General features: G+C 39.7%; 4 protein-coding genes across 9 annotated transcripts; 3 read left to right on the forward strand and 1 right to left on the reverse strand.

Annotated features, from left to right (window-relative positions):
- The first annotated feature begins 1 nt into the window (after position 1).
- On the forward strand, positions 2-4604 carry LOC121198484 (zona pellucida sperm-binding protein 3-like). 3 transcript variants are annotated; one of them, XM_041062668.1, is made up of 11 exons: positions 17-56; positions 636-1196; positions 1269-1384; positions 1465-1568; positions 1648-1822; positions 2627-2744; positions 2825-2907; positions 2980-3149; positions 3383-3538; positions 3707-3790; positions 3865-4604. In XM_041062668.1, exons 2-11 carry the CDS (start codon positions 816-818, stop codon positions 4050-4052), a joined length of 1575 nt encoding a protein of 524 aa, XP_040918602.1. In that variant the 5' UTR covers positions 17-56; positions 636-815; the 3' UTR covers positions 4053-4604. The 3 variants fall into 3 exon arrangements, with proteins under 3 accessions (XP_040918601.1, XP_040918603.1, XP_040918602.1); XM_041062667.1 differs by having other exon boundaries at positions 2-1196; XM_041062669.1 differs by having other exon boundaries at positions 2-995.
- Positions 4605-5012: 408 nt separating this feature from the next.
- Positions 5013-7196, forward strand: LOC121198801 (zona pellucida sperm-binding protein 3-like). The gene is made up of 8 exons (XM_041063125.1): positions 5013-5399; positions 5525-5640; positions 5733-5836; positions 5926-6103; positions 6271-6388; positions 6478-6563; positions 6858-6931; positions 7057-7196. Exons 1-8 carry the CDS (start codon positions 5013-5015, stop codon positions 7113-7115), a joined length of 1122 nt encoding a protein of 373 aa, XP_040919059.1. The 3' UTR covers positions 7116-7196.
- Positions 7197-8230: 1034 nt separating this feature from the next.
- On the forward strand, positions 8231-16283 carry LOC121197999 (sterile alpha motif domain-containing protein 9-like). Its single transcript, XM_041061788.1, has 4 exons — positions 8231-8518; positions 9768-9831; positions 9915-9953; positions 10697-16283. The coding sequence occupies exons 3-4, from the start codon at positions 9929-9931 to the stop codon at positions 15328-15330; spliced, it is 4659 nt and encodes a 1552-aa protein (XP_040917722.1). The 5' UTR covers positions 8231-8518; positions 9768-9831; positions 9915-9928; the 3' UTR covers positions 15331-16283.
- A 320-nt stretch (positions 16284-16603) lies between these two features.
- LOC121198000 (BUB3-interacting and GLEBS motif-containing protein ZNF207-like) lies at positions 16604-22817 on the reverse strand. Of its 4 annotated transcripts, XR_005896309.1 has the most exons (13): positions 22698-22817; positions 22133-22259; positions 21900-22038; positions 21636-21818; positions 21419-21494; positions 21264-21334; positions 20926-21083; positions 20622-20714; positions 19616-19843; positions 19216-19354; positions 18795-18982; positions 18454-18534; positions 16604-17888 (listed from the first exon to the last, which is right to left on the reverse strand). XR_005896309.1 is itself a non-coding variant. In XM_041061791.1 (12 exons), exons 1-11 carry the CDS (start codon positions 22736-22738, stop codon positions 18819-18821), a joined length of 1419 nt encoding a protein of 472 aa, XP_040917725.1. In that variant the 5' UTR covers positions 22739-22817; the 3' UTR covers positions 16604-18534; positions 18795-18818. The 4 variants fall into 4 exon arrangements, 3 of the variants coding, with proteins under 3 accessions (XP_040917725.1, XP_040917724.1, XP_040917726.1); XM_041061791.1 differs by having other exon boundaries at positions 16604-18534; XM_041061790.1 differs by having other exon boundaries at positions 16604-18982.
- Between the last annotated feature and the right edge of the window lie 256 nt (positions 22818-23073).

The raw sequence follows: 23073 nt of genomic DNA on the forward strand, positions 1-23073 counted from the left end.
GTTCTTTGCGTCAGAGCAGGAAGAGAACCTCAAAGGTACGACTTCACTTAAAACTGGTTGGTGTTGTACACGTTAAATATTGCTCAGATTCAGGATGTCAAGATTCAGACATTAAAGCCTTCAGCCACCAGGGCGCACAACCCTTAAGTGTAAAGTTAAACTCACCCTGAGTATTTATTAGAAATGTAAACATTGTTCAAACAATAAAATATTTAAATCTCATTTTGTATGGAGAGCTTTGTTACACAGCATGAGAGGGAACATGTGTGTCAATAATCTGAGCTGTAAATCCCGTGACAGCTTTAAACAATCCAGGTTTTGATTTTAGTAAAAAGCAGAAGATTTTTAAAAAAAAAATCACTTTCACTTTGTGTCACTGGAAACGTCTGGTGGGGACAAGATCAATCTGAAAGTAGTTCAGTAGTTCAGAGACAGTCAACAGCAACTGAGGGATCGTTATCAGTTGTTTTCTCACACACCCCAACTTCAGGCGGCTACTTTTCATGATGATGCACTTTGGTTTCACATTGGACATAAATTGAAATAATATATGCTATCAAATATGTGTAGATTTTTAAATGGATATATTTAGTGAAATCCCCTGTGACTACGTTCAAATCTGATTTTTGTCTCAGCTTTTAGACTCTGTGCCCAATTGAAAGCTGATTGGTAGACAACTGGACTCAGGTGTGCAGCTCTGCTCTGATGAGGCTGGTTGTTTTCATCAAGTTTTAAATGCTCCACTGGTTTGCTGCCTTGTGGGTCAGAAAGGAGTTTTTGCAGTCTGAACCAGTTTGCTGTTTCGAGTGACATTCATGGAGACCTTGTTTTTCAGGGTTAACCTCCTTGCTGGACTCCTTTTGTCAGGAATCTGTGTTCAATTGTCTTCTGCTTTACCACCAGTACAGTACACAGAACATGCTTTGTTTCAGAGACAGAGTCCCAAACACACTGTGCATGAGCAACAAAAGGCTCCAGCTGAGGAACGAGAGCAGGTAAATACTGTCAGAGTGACCTGCCATCCAGACTTGTTGGAGATTGTGATCAAAGCTGACTTGTTTGGAGTTGGAGCGCCTGTGAACAATGATGAGTTACGCCTCGGAGTGGAGCACAATGATTTCTGCAGAGCTACAGCATCGTCAGGAGACGAGTACAGGATCATCGTTGGACTAATGGACTGCGGCACCAAACACTGGGTAACTGGGTGAATTTTTTGCATTTCAAACAATACTAACACATTAATACATCTATCTCTCTCTGATCCACAGATGACTGAAGACTCTCTGGTCTACACAAACCTCCTCATATACTCCCCTGTGGCCTCTCCAGATGGGCTGATTCGAATGGATGAGGCTGTAGTTCCAATTGAGTGTCATTATGAAAGGTCAGCCTGCCTTTTAAAGCACATTTTTGAAGATCACTGGGCAGTGCTTCACTACTCAATACCTGTTTTCTGTTTCTTAGGAAGTACAGTTTGTCCAGTTCTTCCCTCACACCTACCTGGATTCCCTTCATGTCTACCCAAGCTGCAGTGGAAACCTTGGAGTTTGACCTGCGAATCATGACAAGTGGGTTTTATTCACTTCCCTTTTTTTTTCCCTCTCAGTCATGCTTTACTTGAATTTTTATTTATTTTTTTCTGTTCAGATGACTGGCTGTACACGAGAAGCTCTAACGTGTTTTACCTCGGTGAGCCCATCAGCCTCGAGGCCTCTGTCAGAGTTGGACATCACATGGGGCTCAGAGTGTTTGTGAGCAGCTGTGTGGCTACACTCAGCCCAGACATATACTCTGTTCCCAGATACGTATTTGTTGAAAATGGGTGAGTGCTTGAAACACTTATAGGCTGCAACTTTAAATTAAGGAGAAAATCCTCATATCAGTCTCTTTACAGGTCTGAGTAGTACTACATATGCAAGAAATTGTTTTTTTTTTTTTTTTGTGGCTTCTGAGGAAGCTGAAGTCTGACAAAACATCAGCTGATGTACATGAGGCGGTGTCGGTTGGTTTGGTCTGAAGACTAAAGGCTTGAAATGAGAAATCTTGGGTGTGGAGACGGAAAGAAGTGAGCTTAACAGACCTCTGTACCCCACCCCTCATCTGTTGAGGCTGGAGGCTGTGTTACAAAGGCAGAGAGCAGCAACTACACACAGTTTGCACACTATTAGCTGAAATGTGACTAAATTGTAAGACCTTGATTTTATGCCTTTTCAGGCCTTTTCATGGTCAGTCTGTACACAAACCTTTAAACTGCACACGGAAAAAAGCAGTATCTACAAACACAATGTGGTAATCCACTGTCAGCTGTTGTCTCCTTATGAACTAATGAGCTCATTTAATTTTCAAATACATTTTTTTTTTAATGGTAGTTTTACCACATCAAACCAAGATGATGTTTAACAAATGCTACTGTTAAGCTGGACTAGTTACCATTTTAGCAAGATCTGGTGTTACTTTTTCATACGTTATTAGATTTAGGTCCTGTCTGATTTATGTTTTTTTTCCCTCCTCCATGAGTTGAGTCTGAAGAAAGAACACTGATGAAAAGTAAAATTTAGTATTCTTTCGGTATATGTGCAGTAGTCTTAGTTTTTTTTTTTTTTTTTTTTTTTTTCTCCTTTCATAGCTGTTTGGTCGACTCCAAGCTTCTTGGTTCAAAGTCCCACTTCTTACCCAGGACACAAGATGACAAGCTCCAGTTGGTCATTGATGCCTTCAGGTTTCATAATGAGGACAGAGGAGAGGTGAGACTGTATTTCAAATTGGTTTAAGTCATAACTGCACATGTAGAGTTTTATCACATTTGCTTTTTTTTCCTCCACAGCTGTACATCACATGTCACCTGAATGCTGTTCCGGTAAATGATGCAGAGGCACCACATAAGGCCTGCACGTTTGTAAACGGAAGGCAAGTGTTATCTCATGTGAAAGGTCACAATTACACTCAATGTGTGTACTGAAAAATGTCAGTCCTTTTCAGATGGTGGTCAGCTGACGGTAATGACTACCTATGTGGATATTGTCAAAGCCAAAATGAAGTTGGCCAAACCCACAGAAAGCCCAGCAGCCCTGGGAAGTTTGGCCCTCGTGGGTTTGGAAAGCCTGATGAACCCGAAGCCTTATGGAGAAGTGGCTTGAAGAAAAATAAAGGTACGATTTATTATAGATATTAGTCATCTTATCATGGGGAAAAAGTCCTTATTGACTGACATTGACTGGTCTTGGTTCCAGATGATGTCCCGTGGCAACACCTGGAACCACAACCAGCCGGTTTTAGATGAGCAATTAAGTCTTCACCACTAGATGTCAGGCTTTATACATGGGTTTGGACTTGCAGTAAGTGTAAAGTTGCATCACACTATATATCTATGTCTGTTTGTTAGTGTGGGAGCAGGAGGCAAGTGTGGGTCCAATGCTGGTCTTGCCAGCTAAACAGAAAAGTGGGCCTCTGCCTGTGGAAGAGCTCCCCCCTGTTCTCAATAAAATCAGCAGACCTGCTCTGTACGGCAGCCAATGGAGAAGTGGAATGGACAGAGTTGGTAAGTGACTCTCAACCATCCTAACAAGTTATTTTTCTTTGCTTAATTTACTTTCTTTTGGCCATAAATGACTTTTTTTGCTCAGAACGTTGGGTTTGGTTTTGTGTTAATGATTCAGCAAAAAAGATCTTAATATGGGTTTCCCCTTGCCCTCCTCCCCTTTACCAGTTCTGGAGAAGGAACAGCTTCCTGGGACACCATCTCCACCAGACCTGGTGGAGGAGAGTAAAGAGGATGAAAGTGGAACAGAAGGTAAGGTGTGACAAGAGTTTATTTATTTCAGTTCTGAAATATGGAAAACTTGAAATTTGTTTCTCTATTTATAGATGGAGATGCAGAAAATAAAGTTGCTGAGGTCACACTGAAATCAAAGCCTGCAGCTCTGGACAATAACACCACAGCAGCCCCTGGTGACATCAGCCCCCCTGCTCAGGCTAAGCTGGATGTGACTTTGGTGTCAAATGCAACTGCTATTGAATCTGACCTGTCAGATACAGATGGCCCAAAGAGATAATAAACAATTAAACTAAGCTTGTGTTTGATTTGACAGAACAATGGACGTGAGAGAACAGATTTTAGGGCTGACTGCAAGCACAAAAGTGTGCAGTGTAAACTTGTTGCTTCAGGCAGGTAAAGCTGATGCTGCAGAATGTATGGCATGTCCCAAATCCACTCTTACTTCATGCTGATCAAATGGAGCAACAGTTGCTTTACTTGGACCACATCAAACTTTGAGAGCAAACTGAGCCTAAAACTGATTTCAAAACATTCAAAATCATTAAGCAAGAAATATGGTTTGGTTAAAATCGTGGTACAGTATTTCTTCTGCCCAAATGTTGGATGAAACAACGATTCTGGACTGGATTTTAAACTTTGGTAGGTGGACAGAAGCATATGAGAGTAGAGTCTAACTGATGTGATCAATCAGACCATACCATTCTTTGTTTGGCAAAAACAAAAATGAAGTGATAATTCACAGTACAGCTGTGTGGGGAGGCTCCAAAACATCGCACAATAAGATAATGAAATAAGTCATAACCTCAAACATGTTTCAGAGGAAGTATAGATGTGGGAATGTTCCTGTGTCATATGTTGTGAGATCATTCTGGTTCAAAGCTGTGAAAGTCCAGAGTTGTTGGTTTGGTTTAGCAAACACAGTGTTTTTAGGGACAGATTTTAAACACTAAATGTGCCAAAATGTGCATTTTCTGCCATGTACCAAACCTTAAAAAAATAAAAACTTTTATGCAAAAATCTATTAGAAATGACTTCATGACAAAATAGGGCAACAAATACACTAACAATCCATTAAGTAGGATTCAGGACTTGGTAATTTCAATATTGATGCTTAACAAATAAGCAGCTTCTTCTAACATCAGTTAATGAGTCAATTGCTTCCAGCTGTCCTCTCCAGGTGATATATTTGGTCCGAACCAAGAAGCGTTTGAGATACTGGGAGGACATTTCCAGAAAAATGGCAATTGCAGGTTACTCGGCCTCTCTGGTGCTGCTGTTGTCCTTTGCTTTTGGCGTTACAGATGCCATTCGAACTTTAAAAGATGGTCCCATGATTGATGCTGAAGGAAGGGAATTTAAATCTGCTAGAGTGAGAACCCAAGCAGAAAACACCAGCAGACCACTGCCCGGTGATGGCCCCACTGTTCGGTTACAATGCACAGAAGTGTCCATGATCGTTGTGGTAAATGCTGACCTGTATAAAAACGGACATCCCGTGTCTCCTGAAGACCTTTTTTTGGGAGAAGCTGAGCATTCAGAGAGCAGTCAGTGTCGAGCTGTTGCGGTTAGTGACACAGAATACGTCATTGAAGCTGGGCTGCAAGAGTGTGGCTCCAAATTAACTGTAAGTTGTTAATGCTTCTCAGAGCCACATCAATGGATTTGTCTGTAGTTGTTCAGGTGAAAATGTTGACACACTGAAAGTTCACTTTTTTAAATGTTCATCTTGTTTTTAATGTTCATCTGCAGATATCTGAGGACTCTGTGACCTACTCAAACAAGTTGATGTTCTCACCAGCTGCCAGTTACCATGGCATCACAAGGATGAGCCATGCTGTTGTCCCTGTTTCCTGTATCTATAAAAGGTAAAATTTAAATAACTGTCCAGTAAACTGAGGACACGTTTGCTGTTTTATGGCTCTTTCATAATGGCTGACTTGTTTACCTTTTGGAACAGAACACACTTTGTGAGCAGCAACACTCAGCAGCAGCCACTGACCATCTCCACTTCTGCACAGTATTCAACAGGGCACCCTGCTTTCTCCTTGAAGCTTATGACCGGTACGTGCAGACTCTAAAAGCTGGCTCTTATAGCATTTCCTGATAAATATGCATGTGGTGATTTTTTTTTTTTTATTGTCTACATGTAGATGATTGGAAAAGTGAGATGTTCTCCAGTGTCTTCTACCTTGGAGATCTCCTGCACCTCGAGGCCTCTTACACTGGTCCCGATGCAGGACAAAGACGACTCTTTATCGACAGCTGTGTTGCCACTCTGACACCTGACGCAACATCAGTCCCCAGATACTACTTCATTGAAAACCATGGGTAAGAGCAGCAGTACACATCATCACACTTCAAATTGGCTTTTGAATTCATTCATGAGAGAGCACATATCAAGATGTACTGTAAATTAAATGCAAAAAACAAATTGCATATGCACCTCTTACTGAACCATTGGCCTTTGTCATCTCTGAGGAAATTATTTTTGTCAGGTGTGTCTCTGATGCAAAAGTGGGAGGATCAAACACGCTGTTCAAACCCAGAACGAGGGCTGACTCGCTTCAGCTGCAGCTTGATGCCTTCCTGTTCCACCGTGATCCACGGAATTCAGTGAGCCACTTACATCCTGCATGATTTAAAATGTTTGCAAATGCTGTGAGGTTTTATAAAGATTATGCTGTGGTCTCCTCCCTTTTTAGATATATATCACCTGCCAAATGAAGGCTACTTCTGAAATGTGGAAGAGCAGCACTGTGAACAAAGTCTGCAATTACACACATTCAAGGTGATTTTATGCACATGTTTATACGCAGGTAAAATGTATAGGCCTGCAAACCAAAATTATGTTTAAATAGTAAACTAATGGACAAGAGTTGTGGAATGTGTTTTAATTTTGACGGTCTTGTGTTTAACCAGTCTGAGCTTCAGTGAGTGTATTGTGCAATGCAAAGTAAAAAAAAAAACAATTATGGATAAACCTAAGGACCAAGGTGATGTTTACTTAAATGTTCAGTTAAAACTGATAGAAAACAACAGTACATGTGAGACAAAACAAACTTAAGTATTTCTCTCTCTTCAGATGGAAAAACCTGGATGGACATGTTGGGGTGTGTCAGTGTTGTGACACTATCTGTCGCCATAGATCAGTCAAAGGCAAGTATGCTATCGGAAGAGATCAGCGTTTCATTACATTTCTATACCTTACATTTTGATGACCTGTTGGATTTGTGTGCAAAAGTCTGACTAATGCTCTTGTAAAAACATTTTGACTCTTTTAGATATGATGGTTTGTGGCACTGTGACTCTCGGCCCTTTGATGATTTTCCCCAGCAAGTAAGCAAAGAACGACTATCTGGACAATAAACAGCAAACTTTCAGTGCCTTATTTCACTTGGCATGCTAACATTAAAGTTATTTACATGGGTTTAAAGGAAGACGTTACCTTCTTGGTTTACTTAAGAGATTCTGCATCTCTTTCACAATAAAATCCCAAGAGATTTACACTCGGTTGTAACACAGTCAAATACAACGTCTTTCAATAAATCCTCCTCCATGAAGGTTATAATATACCAAAAACTACATCCTCCAGATGATCTTACAGTTGAATCAACACCTCTATAACACAGTTTCAACAAAAACTGAACATTGAAACCAAAACCGAATCCAACAAAACAGGATTTATTGCAGGACTGTTGTATTTGACTTCTTTAGTTTTTAGCTCTTAAACTGACTCAGTATTTCATAAAGTTTCTATGAGCTTAGATTTCACTGCTCAGTGTATGAGCAGTATGATTTATGATTCACTGGAATTTTGTTTAGCCTCCTTATGACTGTTTACAAAATCAAAACCTGTTTATTTTAACTTCTGTGGAGGAGCAAATGAAAGGATAAGACCGATCTCATTCCTTTATCTGATCATCTGGCATCTGGACAGAATTTCGAACAACCAAGCATGCGTAATATTTATTCCTCATTTTTCTATTAACTCAAATAGAAGAACACTACTAATGAACCCTTAAAAAATTATCTTCCTCAAGTATGCCTTCTGCATTTATTCATATTTATATTACTGCTTCTAAAGAGGGGCACAAAGGATCCCTATGATGAATGTGTACATGCACTTGAGTTTAGGATTTTAGGATTTTTAGGATTGAGTTGAGGATTTTATAATGAGAGTCAATGTTGCTTTTAAAGAAGAGATGTAGTTCAACAGACCACCTACAGTCCCTGCCACTGGAAACCTGCGGTATTTTGGAGTCTCTAGTAAAAAAAAAAATTTCCAGTCTCTATTGTTCTCAAATGCACATAGGAATTGTTGTTTCAAAATCTTTTCCTCCTCTACCATGTATTCTCTCTGGGCAGGGCTGCGTTGGTGTCAGGTTTCAGATTTCTGCTCAGTTTCTATTCCTAAACTTTCGTTTTTTTTTATTGGTTTCTGTTCTGTAACTCAGCCTAAGTAGAGTTGCTCAAGCTTAAGCTGACCCAAAGCATGAGATCATCTCTGGGACATATCCAGCACAATCCAGCACAAACATCCTCTTAGTCAAGACTAAGACATATTTAACAGTAACAAACAGACATATTTCAGGATCAAGCTAGAGAGAGAGACACCAAAAAAAAAAAAAAAAAACTGAGAAAAAGAGAGCCTGGTGTACGCTGCACTGCACAAACCCAAAACTGCGTCAACAACTTCAGGAAGTTGGGGGGTGAATACAGTCTGCCTACGAGATTAGAACACTGGTAAGTGCGATGAGTTATCTAAACTATTAAATCTTAAATCACTTAGTTTCAAACAAACATCCCACAAATCTCAGAGGCTGCTGGGGATCCATGTTTGTGGGTTTTATTAAGCTTAATTTATAGATAACCTCAAGAAAAAGTGCCCATTGATAGTTTTCAAAGTTCAATGCTACATGCAGAAACATGAAGAAACTAAACCAAGTTACTCACTTCAGTTTGATTTTTTTCTTTTTATCATCAGGCTGTGGCAGCAGCTGGAAGCCATCTGTCTTTTCAAGTCTGTAGCTTAAATCCAGTATTACACTGTCTTTTGTTTATCAAATTGAGGCTGTTTAATGTGAAGCCAGATAATCTTATCTAATCTTACCACTCGGGAAGAGACTCACTCAAGTAAAAGATTGATAAAAGTAGTGAACCAGATGATCATTTTAATGGTTTCTGTGTTAGTTTTTTTTATTTTTTTATTTGCGACAAAGTGCATATGAACCCAGAGAAACGCATGATTCGGGTGGAGACATTGTGACACACCAGATAAAAGTAGTTTGGCTACAACAATTAAAAGCTGCATATCAGTACAGGGTGTGGTTTTAGTGGTTTAAGAAGGACAGAACCACAGTAGTCTAATATGAACACTAACTTTTTGCTCATTTTTTCAAGTATAAGCCTTGGACACATCAGGAGGAGATAAGAGATTTATTTTTCCTCCACTGGCTTCAGTGGAAAAAGTCAAATTTTATATTTTTTGGTTTTATGTTGGCACCCACTAGTTACTAAACTTCAAAACTCTTCAAAGCTTTGTTTGCTTTGTCTCTTGTCCCCTACACTGTAACACTGCTGTTGTCAACCTGTTGATGTGTTTCCCCTTATTTACCTCCAAACCTTATCCCTAACCCTAACCAGTTGTTTTAAGATGCCTAACCTGACCCACACCTTACCCTTATTCTGACCAGTTATCTTTGATAGGCCTAACAGTAATGTAACCTGTAAGTCCTAACCAGCAGGGCAGGTAGGTGATAGGGATAAAATAATTTTAAACTTGTAAGTACAAATTAGTCAGCGACCTAGAAATTCATTTCCTGCTGGTACAGTAACTTGACACGTGTGCATGAGTTATAACTTCAAGAGGATGAATTATAACATTTGCTGGGTTTCACATGTAAAAACATGAAAATGTATAAGATTTTGTAAGATAGCACAATAGACAATTTTGGAAAATTAAGTTGTGCTAAAGCTGCTTTGTCACCAACAGAGACATGGAAAGAATAATACATGATCAACAATGATATAAAAATTGCGGTCTTCTGCTGCACATGGTAAGTGTGATCTTTTGCATAGTATGATTCGCAAAACAACAGTAGAACATAAGTATTAAAGCTGAGGTTTTATTTGTCCATAGGGATATCCATAAGAATGGACAGCAGTTCTTCAGAGATGGGTGAGTACGAAATGTTGCACTACATCACTGCAGTGCAGTAGAAATAAGGGCATGGTATAGGTTGAATATCTCAACCCACAGATGTCAATGCAGCAGCTGATTTTCCTCCCTTTATGTGTGGAGCTGCCCGTTGATTGGAGTGCATTATATTTAGAGCACCACAACAACAACTGACAGTACCAAACAAACACCCACAAATCTCAGATTCAGATTCAAAGAACTTTATTGTCATCCACTTTACGCCCCAAGTACGTATAATGAACAAGATTTCATTGAACTGGCACAGAAGATCACAGAAGTTAAAGGCAAAGAAAACCACAATAAGGAACAAAAAATAAATTAAAATACAAATGTGCACCTGTGCTCTTTTTCAACAAAAACTGTGCGTGTGTACCTGATAGTGGAGGTTGAGGATGTCAAAAATACAAAAGTATAAAAGTATAAAAAAAAAAAGTATAAAAATATAAAAGATGCAGCTATCTTAAGATGCATTGCCTAATACCACCATACTTGTGAAAATGTATGTTTTATATGCTTTTATACTATAACTAGGGTCAACTGATGCTTTACACCTAGACACACTGACTTTATGATACAAAACAACTAACAGTATAAAACCTGTCTATGTTTAATTTTCCAGTCTCTATTTTTCTCAAATGAAGAGAGGGACACGATGAAAATCGTGTGACTGATGAAAGTACCCAGTAACAAGATTTGATTTATTTTAACATTTTGTTCTACAGAATGGCGTAACCTGTCCTGTGACAGCTGGACAGAAACTCATGTGAGCTCCTGGTTGAGATGCATTGGAATAAAACAAATTTACATAGACAAACTGAAGGAGGAGGAGGTGACAGGACCAGTTCTCACAACTCTGCCAAGGGAATACTTCAGCGCCACAATTGGAATGAGAAGTGGCCAAACTGAGCTTCTGCTGAAGAAAAGGGATGAGCTTGTGAAGTCAGAACAGGAAAAAAGGAAAAATAAAAGTGATTCTTGTGGTAAAGGTAGAAATGACAAAAAAGAAAATGTGTTAGTTTTAGGACAAGAGCCAAAACATTGTTCACAAGAACCTTGTGACCGAGTTGAGACTGAGAATATTCCTACAGCATGCAGTGACAACTCAGCCTCTACGGAACTAGCTTTGTCTTTCTGTGACTATCGGAAATTTGATCAGCCTGAAAAGGACTGCAGGTATGTGAGGCACAATGTGCTTCCTCCAGAGACAGGAATTGAAAACCTGATCAATCCATGTCATGAATATAAGTCACTGGAGACTGCGCACAAACTAGACTCAAAAAGGCTGCAAACAAAAGTAGCAAGTGAGGTGTTAAGATTTGCATGTGCATGCATGAATATGAGAGCCAATGGGACAATCCATTTCGGCATTATGGATAAAGTCAGAGGCACTCACAAGCATGGAGAAATCATAGGAATACCTGTCAAAAATCAGGAAGACTTTGTGGATGCACTCGACAACATTGAAAGATGCTTCAAAGGATCGAATCAACAATCCGATGCCAGGAGTTGTATAAGGAACCCCCGATTCATTGAAGTACTGGACAAGGAAACTACTGAGAAAACATGGGTCATTGAATATGATGTTGTCCCAAAAGCAAGCACTGTAAAAGATAAGCTTTACTCTGTTGGTGTCCCAAAATTCTCTGAGAAGGACAACAAAGTCAAATATGAAGAGAAAGTTCCTTATTGCAGAGTAGGAGCTAACACACCACGCATACCTGATGATGACCTTGTTCTTTTCATTCAAGGACTGAGAGAGAAAGACGAACAGAGAGAGAAGGCAGAATCTTCAAGCAATGAAACAAATGTGGACTTAAGGGAGGATCAAAAGAGGAAACTCACCATCCTCTTAACATGTGGAAAGACACACATGGACAACTCTCTGTTTTACATCATTGTGACAAACAAATTTCACCCAGAGAATCTTGACACTATAAGCTTCTTGGTTCACATGAATCTATTCTGTGTGTTTGATTTTGACCCTGATTCAAAGACATCTGGTCTTTGCAGTAGATACAAGAAACAGAAGGCTGTAAACCTTCACTTTCTTGATGACTATGCAAATGAGAGTAGATTGGGAACTTCTGATTTCATAAATTCTCTGCAGCTTTTTGAGAGAACAAGTTGGATTTTCTGCAATGGAAGAAACAACTTCCCTGGTGGGGAACAAACCTGTGATGAAAAAACCTGGATCAAAACAAGGAAAAAGAAACTCAAAAAAGCGGTGTCGCTCATCTGCAACGATATCCTTCCCAGGCGATCGTTTGTAGTCCTCTTCCTGCTCATGTCTAATGTTGAGCAGCCGCTTGTTGAGACTTTCCATGAATTCTACGCAGAGATGAATGGGCATGATTTCTTGGCAGTCATATCAGAGTCAAATGAAAACTACAAAAAGTGGTCAAGTCTTGCTCAGGTGTCTTGTCACATGTCTACACTCAGAGAAATCAGCATTGTTGAAATGCCACTGAGTCATGTGGACGCCACAGTCCAAAGCATTCAGCTCTCAAAGAATAATCTCACAAGGACATTACCAGTCTTAAATGGAGGCCTGTGCTTCCTAAAGTCAGTTGAAGAGGCTATGCTAGATTCTTTGGAAATCATCAGTGTCGACCAGTGTGATGACACAAAACTGGAGATCATGAGCGAGGATGAAATCCAACAAATTGAGACCTACTTCTATCGAGGTGGAAAGATAGACTGGAAAAACTTCTGGCTTGCTGACAAACACAAGTGTGGTGTTATTATAAAGAGGGACGCCTACGAAGAAGCAAGCAATATGTTGCACAAGATAGTACATCGTACCAAGGACATACGTCCTGTAGAGAGTGTGAACATATACCATCATCCGGGCAGCGGTGGAAGTACAGTGGCACGACAGATCCTCTGGAGTTGGAGGACAAAAGTACGATGTGCAGTTGTTAAACAGTGCAAGGAAATCACAACTGTGTGTGAGCATGCAGTGAGATTGAGAGAACATGAAGAGCGAGACAAAAACAACTGTCTGCCAGTGCTCTTGCTCTTGGAGGACCGAAATGCAGATTACATAGATGATCTCAGACGGGAGCTTGGAAATGTCATTACAACCAAAAAAATAACTCCGTCTGTGTTGTGCTTCATCCTGCTCATCTGCAACAGGTCAAATGTTCCAGAAAGAATGTGCAGAGCATCGTCATCTCAAACAGTAGCAGTCACACATAAGCTGTCAAATGCTGAGAAGCCTTTGTTCTCAAAAAAGCTTGAGCAACTTAAACTGCAGTTTCAACCAGACTTTATCCTAACATTTGTTCTGATGAGTGAGGAGTTCCGGCCAAGTTACATTGCGGACTTTGTGAAAAACCTTCTAGATAAAATTGACCATTCATCACTTATCACTCGCCTCATCAGATTTGTGGCTCTCTTGAATTGCTATGTTGAAGACTCATACATATCTGTGTCACACTGTGAAGCATCTCTTGGCATAGCTACCCATGTGGATAGAGCTCAGTACCATGCATTTGTGGATCATCTCAGTGAAGAAGCAAGGCTTATTTTCATCCACCTCAAAGAAGAATCAACACACATCTCATCCATACGGATTATTCATGCAAAGGTGGCAAAGGAAATTCTGATTCAGCTGTCTGCAAATTTGCCTCAGAGTGAAATTGCCATGGATCTCATCAAAGATGAGGTACTTATCAATCATAGGTTCAACAGAGAAGTGTTTCTGAAGTTCATCAGAGCACTTTTTATCAGACGCAACAAAAAGAGCAGAGGAGATCCTGTCGACACAGCTTTTTCACCCCTGATTGAGCATGTCAGGATCGAGAGAGGTGTTCAGAAAGCCGTTGATCTCATGAAAGCAGCTTACCTAGCTCTGGGAAAAGATGCATATGTGGCACAACAGCTTGCCCGGCTGCTTTACACAAATTTGAGATTTGAAGAGGCCCTAGAGTGGGCAGTGGAAGCAAAATCTCTTCTTCCACACGACACATTTGTCCTCGATACATTGGGACAAGTTTACAAGAGGTGGTTTTACCACTTGTATGACACCCTTGAGGAAAAAGAGCCATCCCCTGAAAGGGGAATTGAAATCATAAGCACTGCACTCAAAGGAATTTCTGCCTTCCGAGCCTCTGAAAAAACACCAAAGAAAGAGACAGTCAGTCTTAACAGCTCATATTACGGGGAAGTAGATGTTGGCTGCAGGCTGCTAAAGTTCCTGTCAGGAGTAGATGTTTTTTCAAACAATACTGGAAAATCAGAGTTGATGCAGTATTTGTTAACAGACTACATACCAGCAGAGGTCAAAAAACCCTGGCAGACGTTTCATCAGCAGTTGAAAGGATTACAAAAGAGCTTGTACCACGCACTTGAGTGCATTTCTGAAGATCTCAGCTACTTTCAAACTGACATTAGCGAAGAGGATGAAGAACTTGATGCAAGAGATCCAGAACAAGTACACAATCCAAGAGAATGGTTGACAAGGAAGAGTGCTGTATATGCTGGATTTTTTTGCATCATACGAGATGACGACATCCAAGCAACTGACAGCAACAATACTGACAGAGCCGGTCCAACTGAAAAGCTTTCTCCATTCCAAAGACAGATGAAGACTTACAAGCTTGGTGGAGGAAATGTTACATCTATCCTCTCTTTACTTTATGATAGGGACCCTCTGAGAGCAGGAAAAAAGCTTGAGACAATAATTGACATGTACCCAGAAAACCTGAAATGGAATGACCTTGACCAGACAGAACTTGCTAACTTTATCTTTTGCCAGATAGTTCTTAATTGTACTCTGCCTGGCTCCTCAAAGCTCCTGTCTCTTCAAAAGCTTCAGGATCTCAGCAAAAGATTTATTACAAAAGGGAAAAACATGTCATCTGCTAGTGCTCTCTTCCTTCTCTCCCTTCTTTTTTGGCCTGAGACAAGCGAGGCTCTCAGTTCTGCTGGTAGTCAGATCCTTTTATCAGCCATTGATGCACTTCAGAGACTCTGTGAGCAAAAAATCCAACATGTGTCTCCAAGGAAAAGTAGAATTGTGACCCACTTCTTCATGGGAAAGGCAAAAGGTCTTAACAAGATTGTCCACAGAAGTGCTATTGAAAAGCAAATTAAAGGCACTCTAAATGAAAGAAGACTGAAATGGCTCGGTGGGGAAGTATGGAAAACCAGGGAAGTCGTGCAGCTACTCAAACGTGTTGAAGGATGGACAGAAAATGGAAACTTATTTGTCAAAGGTGGAATCAGGGAGGGCAAGATTAGGGTCTTTCCTCGATATTCTGCCTCTCTGCCAAATGGAAATGAAAATGTCACCTTCTACTTGGGCTTCTCATTTGATGGAGTGGTTGCCTTTGACATCCAAGTGATGGAGTAATTTTCAATGCTCACAGTGCACCTCAACATTTGTAAATCAGTGCTAAGCTACAATAAACAAAAACATGATGAGACTGTGAGCACAAAGACTTTTTGTATATAGTATTTTGTATTTTTATAGCAAACACAAGACTTCAACTTGAATCTGGATCTCACTTTCAGTCTTGTAAAATAGATATGGGTTGAAGTAAATACATTCAGAACAAATCTGAAGAAACAACAATCTTTGAGATTTATTTTTCTGACTGGCTAAAGTAAATACGGCCGGATGCTTTGATCCTCTGTCATAGACCCTCTGCCTTAGAAGATTTTTTTTCACAGATTGTTAGACAATCATCATGAGCACTGCTGCTGTATATTTGCAAAGATGTATCCAGAGAAACAGCTCAGATTATGAAAATACAGGATTTTTGAGTCAAGTCTTGAAAACTTTTTTTTCTTTACACAATATTTACATTTTGAACAATTTTGAACTTTACTACGTTTTCAGTTTAGTACTTTTTTTGATGTTCTGACAAGTGAACATAAAGTCTGCCTTATGTTTGTGTATGATACCAAGTAGGTAATGAGATTGTATATGTGAGTTTTTTAAGCTACAGCTCTTTTGAGAAAATACAGCTGTAATGCAGATCATGTCATATTAATCTTGATGTAAACTATATTCTCAATCTCGTAAGCATTTTATTTTGTTTTTAGTGTGGTGTAAAGAAATATTTATTTGCACAAACATTTTGATATTTTATTTTGCATTTATCATTAGACAGCTTGAATATCCTCTTTTCTCTATGTAACGTTACACATGGAATAATATATCAAGTGACACAGCCAGGGTCTGATTTTAAAATTAAGACTGGATCTTCAGTGGTATTGAACTGATTAAGAAATTATTCAAACACAGTATTTTGAGTAACAAATCCAATCTTAAATATATGTATAAATATCTCATTAAATGCATACTTACACTATAGTTTTATTGTGTATTGTTTTCAGTGAGCATAACTAGTGTTTTTTGCATTTTAAAGTATTCTGATATGTAGAGGAAGTTGTCCCAACACAGAAAGTGAGATGACAGCTACATGTCAGCTGACTGTAAATGAAGATATTTAGAGGAAATGCAGTTGTTCCGCAAAAAAGTAAAACAGAAGTCTCACTTTGATTGTTGGCTTACTACCAATATGGTCTTGAACATTCCCTCTTTATAATTAGTGTTTCTAAATTTGTTTTCAAATACATGAAATAATGTGATTGGGATACATCACAAAGACACATTAGAGTTTAGGAACTGGTTTATTCAAAGAAAAAGAGTAAACATTCAGACTTTGGCACAGAAATCAAAAATAAAAGTGCATAGAGCATTTTGAGGGACATATCCTAAAACAAATACTCATGATTAAGCTTTATCTTTCTTACTTAACTCTTCCAGAGCTTCCCAAACAGTCCAGTACCATCATTTTGTTTATTAACACAATTTTTAATTAAAAAAAAAAAAGACAAAAGAAAATGTGACACCCTTTCATAAAAGTTTTCTTCAGCATGTAAAAGTGGTAGAGCCCATACTTACCAATGAAGACTCTGCCTATATGACTCATGTCAAATATTAAAATTACTGGTTTTAATAAAAGCCTCCACCAAAAATTATGTTGAGATGCTCATCACATTCGGTAGAAGAAGCAGAAACAAAAAAGGTGTTGCACACTCAAGTAGTAATTGATTTATTAGGCATTCCTGGAGATCGTAACGAATGTTTGGCTGCCATTAGTGTAAACTGCTTCAGAACTGTTGTGGGCTTATTTTCTGTTTTTCAGAAAGACGCAAGTGAGGATCAAGATCTCACATTAAGTGTGCACACAAAACACAGGTCGACGGAAGTTAAGGAAGTATAGCAGTGGTACTTACAGCTTTAACTAACCTGTTACTGGCAGAGATTCTCCTTCATGTAAGTAGTTAAATTCAAATGATCAAGTGAGGAAAGCTGATGAAACAAACAGGATTAAGTGGTAAAGCCATTTTACAAGCATATGAAAAATCATTTGTTCATCACAAACCTCCCAACACACATTTAATGTACAAATGGCTGCAGGTGACAGGCTGCTAATGTATGTGGCAAGCTAGTAAATAATTTGACTTTTGACCAAGCCATCAGTATTTCAGACAGTGAACTGCCGTGGACTGTAGGACTAGTTCATTTCAAAGGCTTCTAAAGCAATAAAGTTTCATTTAAAAGCTCTATACTTTTTGTAAAGAGCTACTAAATGAAAACAGAGCTTCCTGATGCTCTCACTACTAAATAATGGTAGATACAGGTTCAATGGCACATAACTTAACAAAAAATATAATCCACATGAGCTAACATGCCTGAAGGAAATGGTACCTAAACGCAACAACACAAACAAGGGCCTTCACCAAACTTGCTGCAAGTTTGGGGACATAAAGATCCAACAGCGTGTAAGCTGTGAGGGCCCCTGGTAATGAATGAGAAGACAGAAAATGGTGAGACTTGCCTCAGGCTGAAACAGGGCTACACTGAGACAGGGCCTCAGTCAGTCCCCCATGGCATTGCTACAGGGAGAAGAGAAATCTGGGTTTTAGCACTACAGCTACTAGCGACCCGGAAGTTATGCAGCTGTACAATGCACTCAGTGTGTCAAAGTTCAGTCTGCCAGTGCCATGTACAGAGCATCAATAAAAGAAATTAAACATACTGCTTATAGTCACAAGAGAACATTTAGCAACATTTTAGATTTAAACAACAAAACAAAACATTTGTTATTGGTTTTCACTGTTCATCTTCAAGACAACAAAAACAGTCACCATGTAGTTTATTACTGGAGTACAAACCTGCTGTGACGGCTCTTTTCCCACTAACGTCCCGCAAAGAAGAGTCTTACATTTTTGCCACATTTTATTACAATACAGTGTTACAACAATACATATACCATGTCATCTATTTAAGGTTAAGGGAGTATTTCCTCATTAAATTATTCACACAAAACAAAATTAATGCACAACAGTAACTTGAAGCCCTCACCAAACAAAGTTGGGGACGCAAAGTCCAACAGCACTACGTGCTGCGAAGGCCTCACTGTTTTAGCTTAGAACAGAAATGTATTTCCATAAAACTTGCCTTGATAAAGGGTGGGTACTGCCAATGTAACTCCAGCGCCTTCACAACACTACGAACCATATCTATTACACTTCTATACACCTAAATGAAACATGAGAAGGAAAAAAAGCCACAGAACAGAAATGGTTTGAAACAACAGTTCATAGTCTTGGTTAAGTACAGTGTAAATATTTCCCATGCGCTCTTTGATGCTTTTATAGCTCTTTTGTTTGCTGTTTTTATTCAGTGTCTCTTCCTCATAGCTCAGTAGTAGAATAAACAGTACGTTGTGGTACTATAATACCCATACTGGTTTGTCTACTAGCAGCTGAGGACATTAGAAAAGGGTTGAGTGTCCAAACCTATAGAAGAGAGGAAGCCAGGCCTCAGTAGCGGCCTCCAGGAGACATGACGGGGGGTCTCATACCCATTGGCGGCCGTGGAGGGGCTCCCTGGTACCCTGGGGGAACTACAGGAGGGGCCTGTCCATAAGGAGGCATCCCTCCTGGTATGTAGCCGGGCATCCCCTGTGGTGGACCACAATACTGGCCTGCAAGGACACAGGTTTGTTGGCTTTTTAATCAAAACTCTGTAGCAAAAACTATATGGTTTATACTTTATATATACTATACTTTAGCATGGCTAAAAATTTTAGAGGTTTAGAGGTTTAGTTTAGATAATTATTTATATAATGAACAGCTAAGAATAAAAAATTATGTTGTTAACAAACTAAATGCCTAAAATGTAATGTTTTTTCTGTACTTGAGGCAGAGGTGTATATACCTTGTATGGGATGCCGCATGCCGGGCTGCTGAGGAGCCATCATGCCACCTATGGGACCCACTGACGGAGCAGCAGCGGTGGATTGGCCTTGGCAGGGAATACTGCGCTGGTACCTGGGTAACTGAGCCCGCAACTCTTCCTACAGGACACAGAAAGCAAAAACAAGGAGGAATGATTTGACACTGAAATAAATAGGATTAATACATTTTTAAAAAAGTAAATAAAATACTTTTAAAAAATGAAATTAATATAATTAATTAATTACTTTTTATTCCTGAAAATGCTATTTTTGACACTGTGATATTGACAGAAACTTTTGCTATGAGTAACAGACTCTCAGACTGTGTAGCTACTTACTGTAAAAAGTATAAAGAGAGGCAGTTCCAGCTAGAACACTTACCAGTGAGATATCCTCATCAGGGTGGATCAACTTACTGGTTGCACTGGAGGTGGTGAGGGTGGCGGGCTTACTGGTCACAGTAGACGGAGGTTTGGAAACCGTACTGCTGCCAGCATTGGGGCTGGCCACAGCTGCAGTGGCCTGAGTGTAGGCTGGGAATGTGGGCTTTGAGAGGTCAGAAGAGGTAGAAGGGGAAGGGTGGGGGGACCCTGACACTGTCTGCTGACTCTGAGGGAGGAGAGAGGAAAACTGCTGAAAGGCTTTTAATTCCACATGGGCTTCACTTTTAGTCATATTTTGAGGTTACTCCCGTGACTTAAGTTTTAGGCTTGGCATTAATGTTGCTGATTTGAACTAATTGTGTCATACACCAGTTGTTTTTTTGTTTTTTGTTTTTGGTAGGTCAGGTTTAATTATTTCCCGAGAGGAACTTTACATCATGTCACATATTTGTTTCTATATCAGACTATGATCATTTCATCTTTGCATATGTTAATGCCAAGTCTATAAAAGCGTGTCTTAGTTATGTCCATAACAAGTTAACACCCCTGTTGCTGCACACGTGGGGGAGTAACCCTGTAACATATGACCAAAGCAAATCCCATTTCTTCAAGCCTGAAAGAAAACAAATCCAAAAGAGCATGCTGTGCTACACTGCCCTACAGCAGTTCAGAAACAAGAAGCCCATTTTACAAATCTGCATAATTCACCAATTTTTCTTTTTGTTTCTTAACAACACTCATTTTTAAATAGTATTTTATAAATGCAGATTTGTAGCAAAAGAAAAAAGCAAAATAAATGTGTGTTGCTAGAATTACAAGATATTTTAGAAGTATTTTCCACCCACATAAATGGTTAGACTTTAGCAGCTCTTGCTAAAACAGCCTTGGCAAATAAAAGAGAATTAATTTGCCCAAGTGCATCACAGGCAAACTATACACAATTGTGTGCATGCCAATTGTAAAGCTGCAGGTTGTCAAAAAAGAGCAGGCAGACAGCTGCGTACTTGTGATGTGATAGGGAACAGAGCTTTGGGGGAGGCGGACTCTGAGTCTGAACCTGACAACCCTGCACTTGTACTTGCAACTCGACTTCCCATCTGTAGCACAGGAAAAAAGTAAAGAATAGGAGATATAAACAAAATAATCCTTCAGTTAAAGGAATTTCTGGGAATGGTCTCTTTTATATTAGCCAGTGTGAGCACAGACAGCATCCCTTGTTCAACTGAATAACGTTATGTTCTGCCCCATCAAAGTGTTGAGGCAGATGAAAATTCATAGAGGTAAATAGAGGTGTCCTAAAGATCTTACCTGTCCAGCACTGGGGAACAGAGGTTTGGTGACATCAGGTTGGGCTGAGGGGGGGGCAGTGGCAGTGGAAACAACAGGTCTGGTCAGCATGTTTGCAGCAGGGGGGGCCTGAGCCATGTGTGTGATGCCTGGACGGTGGCCCACAGGAGGGGGCATGCCTGAAACCAGCAGAACAAATTCATTATATAAGGGGAAATATAAAGCCTCACCACAGAAGTGTTACAACATATTTACAAACTTCAATTTAAAAAACTGACAATCACTCACATTGAGTAAATAACAAGGGGTGATAAATGCTTTGTGAAGGTGTATAACTGCAGGGCATTGGTTACTGTTACCTGGTGGCATGCCTGGAATCATTGGAGGCATCCCCGGACCTGGAGGCATCATCCCACCCATTGGTATCATTCTAAATATGTGGGGAAAAACAAACCCATGTTTAAAATACATGATAATGTGGAGATGGGACTGATTAATAATGTCAGACATTTACCCTGGAGGCATTCCTGGAATTACAGGAGGCATTCCTGGCATCATTGGTGGCACACCTGGCATCATCGGAGGAATTCCTAAAACAAGGAGATTAATTGTTACAAACTCCCTATAACACCTATACTATCTAATGCAATGCACTACAGCAGCTTTGCCACATATTCTACCTTTACAAAGCTTATTATATATATATATATATAGCTGTCACTATTTTCCACCTGAGTAGCTGCCTGGTGGTATCCCTGGAGCACCAGATCCAGGAGGTAAGCCAGGCTGAGTGATCGGGGGAGCGTAGCCTGCCTGTTGCTGAGCCGCAGCAGGCTGCTGGAAGGAGGGACCAGGCTCGTCATCCTCATCATACTCATCAGAGTCATCCTGATTCTGCTTTTTCTTCTGAGTCTCTAAAAATAGGGAGTAACACAATCAGTCTCTGCAATAAGAACATAACAAGACCGGTGATTAGCATATTCGGGTGCTAGTACCTTGGTTCTTTTGTTCTAGCACTCTTCTTCTCTCTTCCATGTCTTTCTCAGGAATACCCTCCATGCCATATATTTCCAGTTCAATATCTGTCCTTCCAGGTATTGCATTAGGAACTCCATCGATTGTCTCTTTATGTACCTGCAAAATAAGTGTTACAGTTAGGTAATTTTAGTTTACAGGAAAAAAATTGATTTTCATAAGATGGTTTGTATAATAATTGTTGTTTCCTCACCTGCATACAGTGGATTGCGAGGCCAGGGCCAGTGTACAGCTTTTTATGACAGATGTGGCACTTGAAATGTTTGGCCTTCTGGTGCTGAATGAGAATCTTTTCATCATCAAAATCTCTGTTACAGTACCTGCGATTCCGGTTTAGGAAACCACTTTAGTCCCCGATAAACCTGACCTTTGCAATGTTATTTAACGTTTTGCGTGTCTTGTACTTGTTTACTGAAAAACACCGTGCTAGTAAGAGCAACACAAGACTAGCGCCTGTTTTTAATACCGTTACTGTAACGCTATTTTCTCCAAAACTGGTCGTTCAACTGAAGTAAAACGACCGAAAGCACGTTTAAAATATGTCATGCTGGCTATATACGGAGAGCCTGCTATACACGTATAATAATAATAATAATAATAATAATTATTATTATTATTATTATTATTATTATTATTAGAGGCTGACATTCAACGTTAGCTTAGTAAACGGACGATAACGCTGTCAAAAACACACAAACAGGTCCTTAGAATAACAAGATAACGTTTAAACAGCACATGTAACAAGTGTAAAAGGATACCAGCACCAAGGTTTCATTTGCTTTTTCTTCTTTCGTCCCATGGTTTCAGTACGATCAGCTCAATCCCTGCAAATCCTGTTAAAACAAATGTTACCACCAGCTGAGGGTTTAACAACCAGGAGGGACGGAAATGAAGATGGCGTCGATCCTCTGTGTCCGACAGCCCACAAACACAACACTCTGCGGCCTCTAGTGGTCCAAATCTAGGCACTGTTTAAAACTTTAATAAACCGTTCAATTACTACAGACATGGGCGGATTACTGAAGAGGCCAAAGAACCACTTAAAAGACTCAGATGACCATAAAAAAGACAAAGTACCACAAAGACACCCACAACAACTATTTAAAAAAACGAAATGTAAAATAACTTTAAAGA

Source organism: Toxotes jaculatrix, chromosome 18, assembly GCF_017976425.1.
Source record: "Toxotes jaculatrix isolate fToxJac2 chromosome 18, fToxJac2.pri, whole genome shotgun sequence".
NCBI classification, from domain to species: domain Eukaryota; kingdom Metazoa; phylum Chordata; class Actinopteri; family Toxotidae; genus Toxotes; species Toxotes jaculatrix.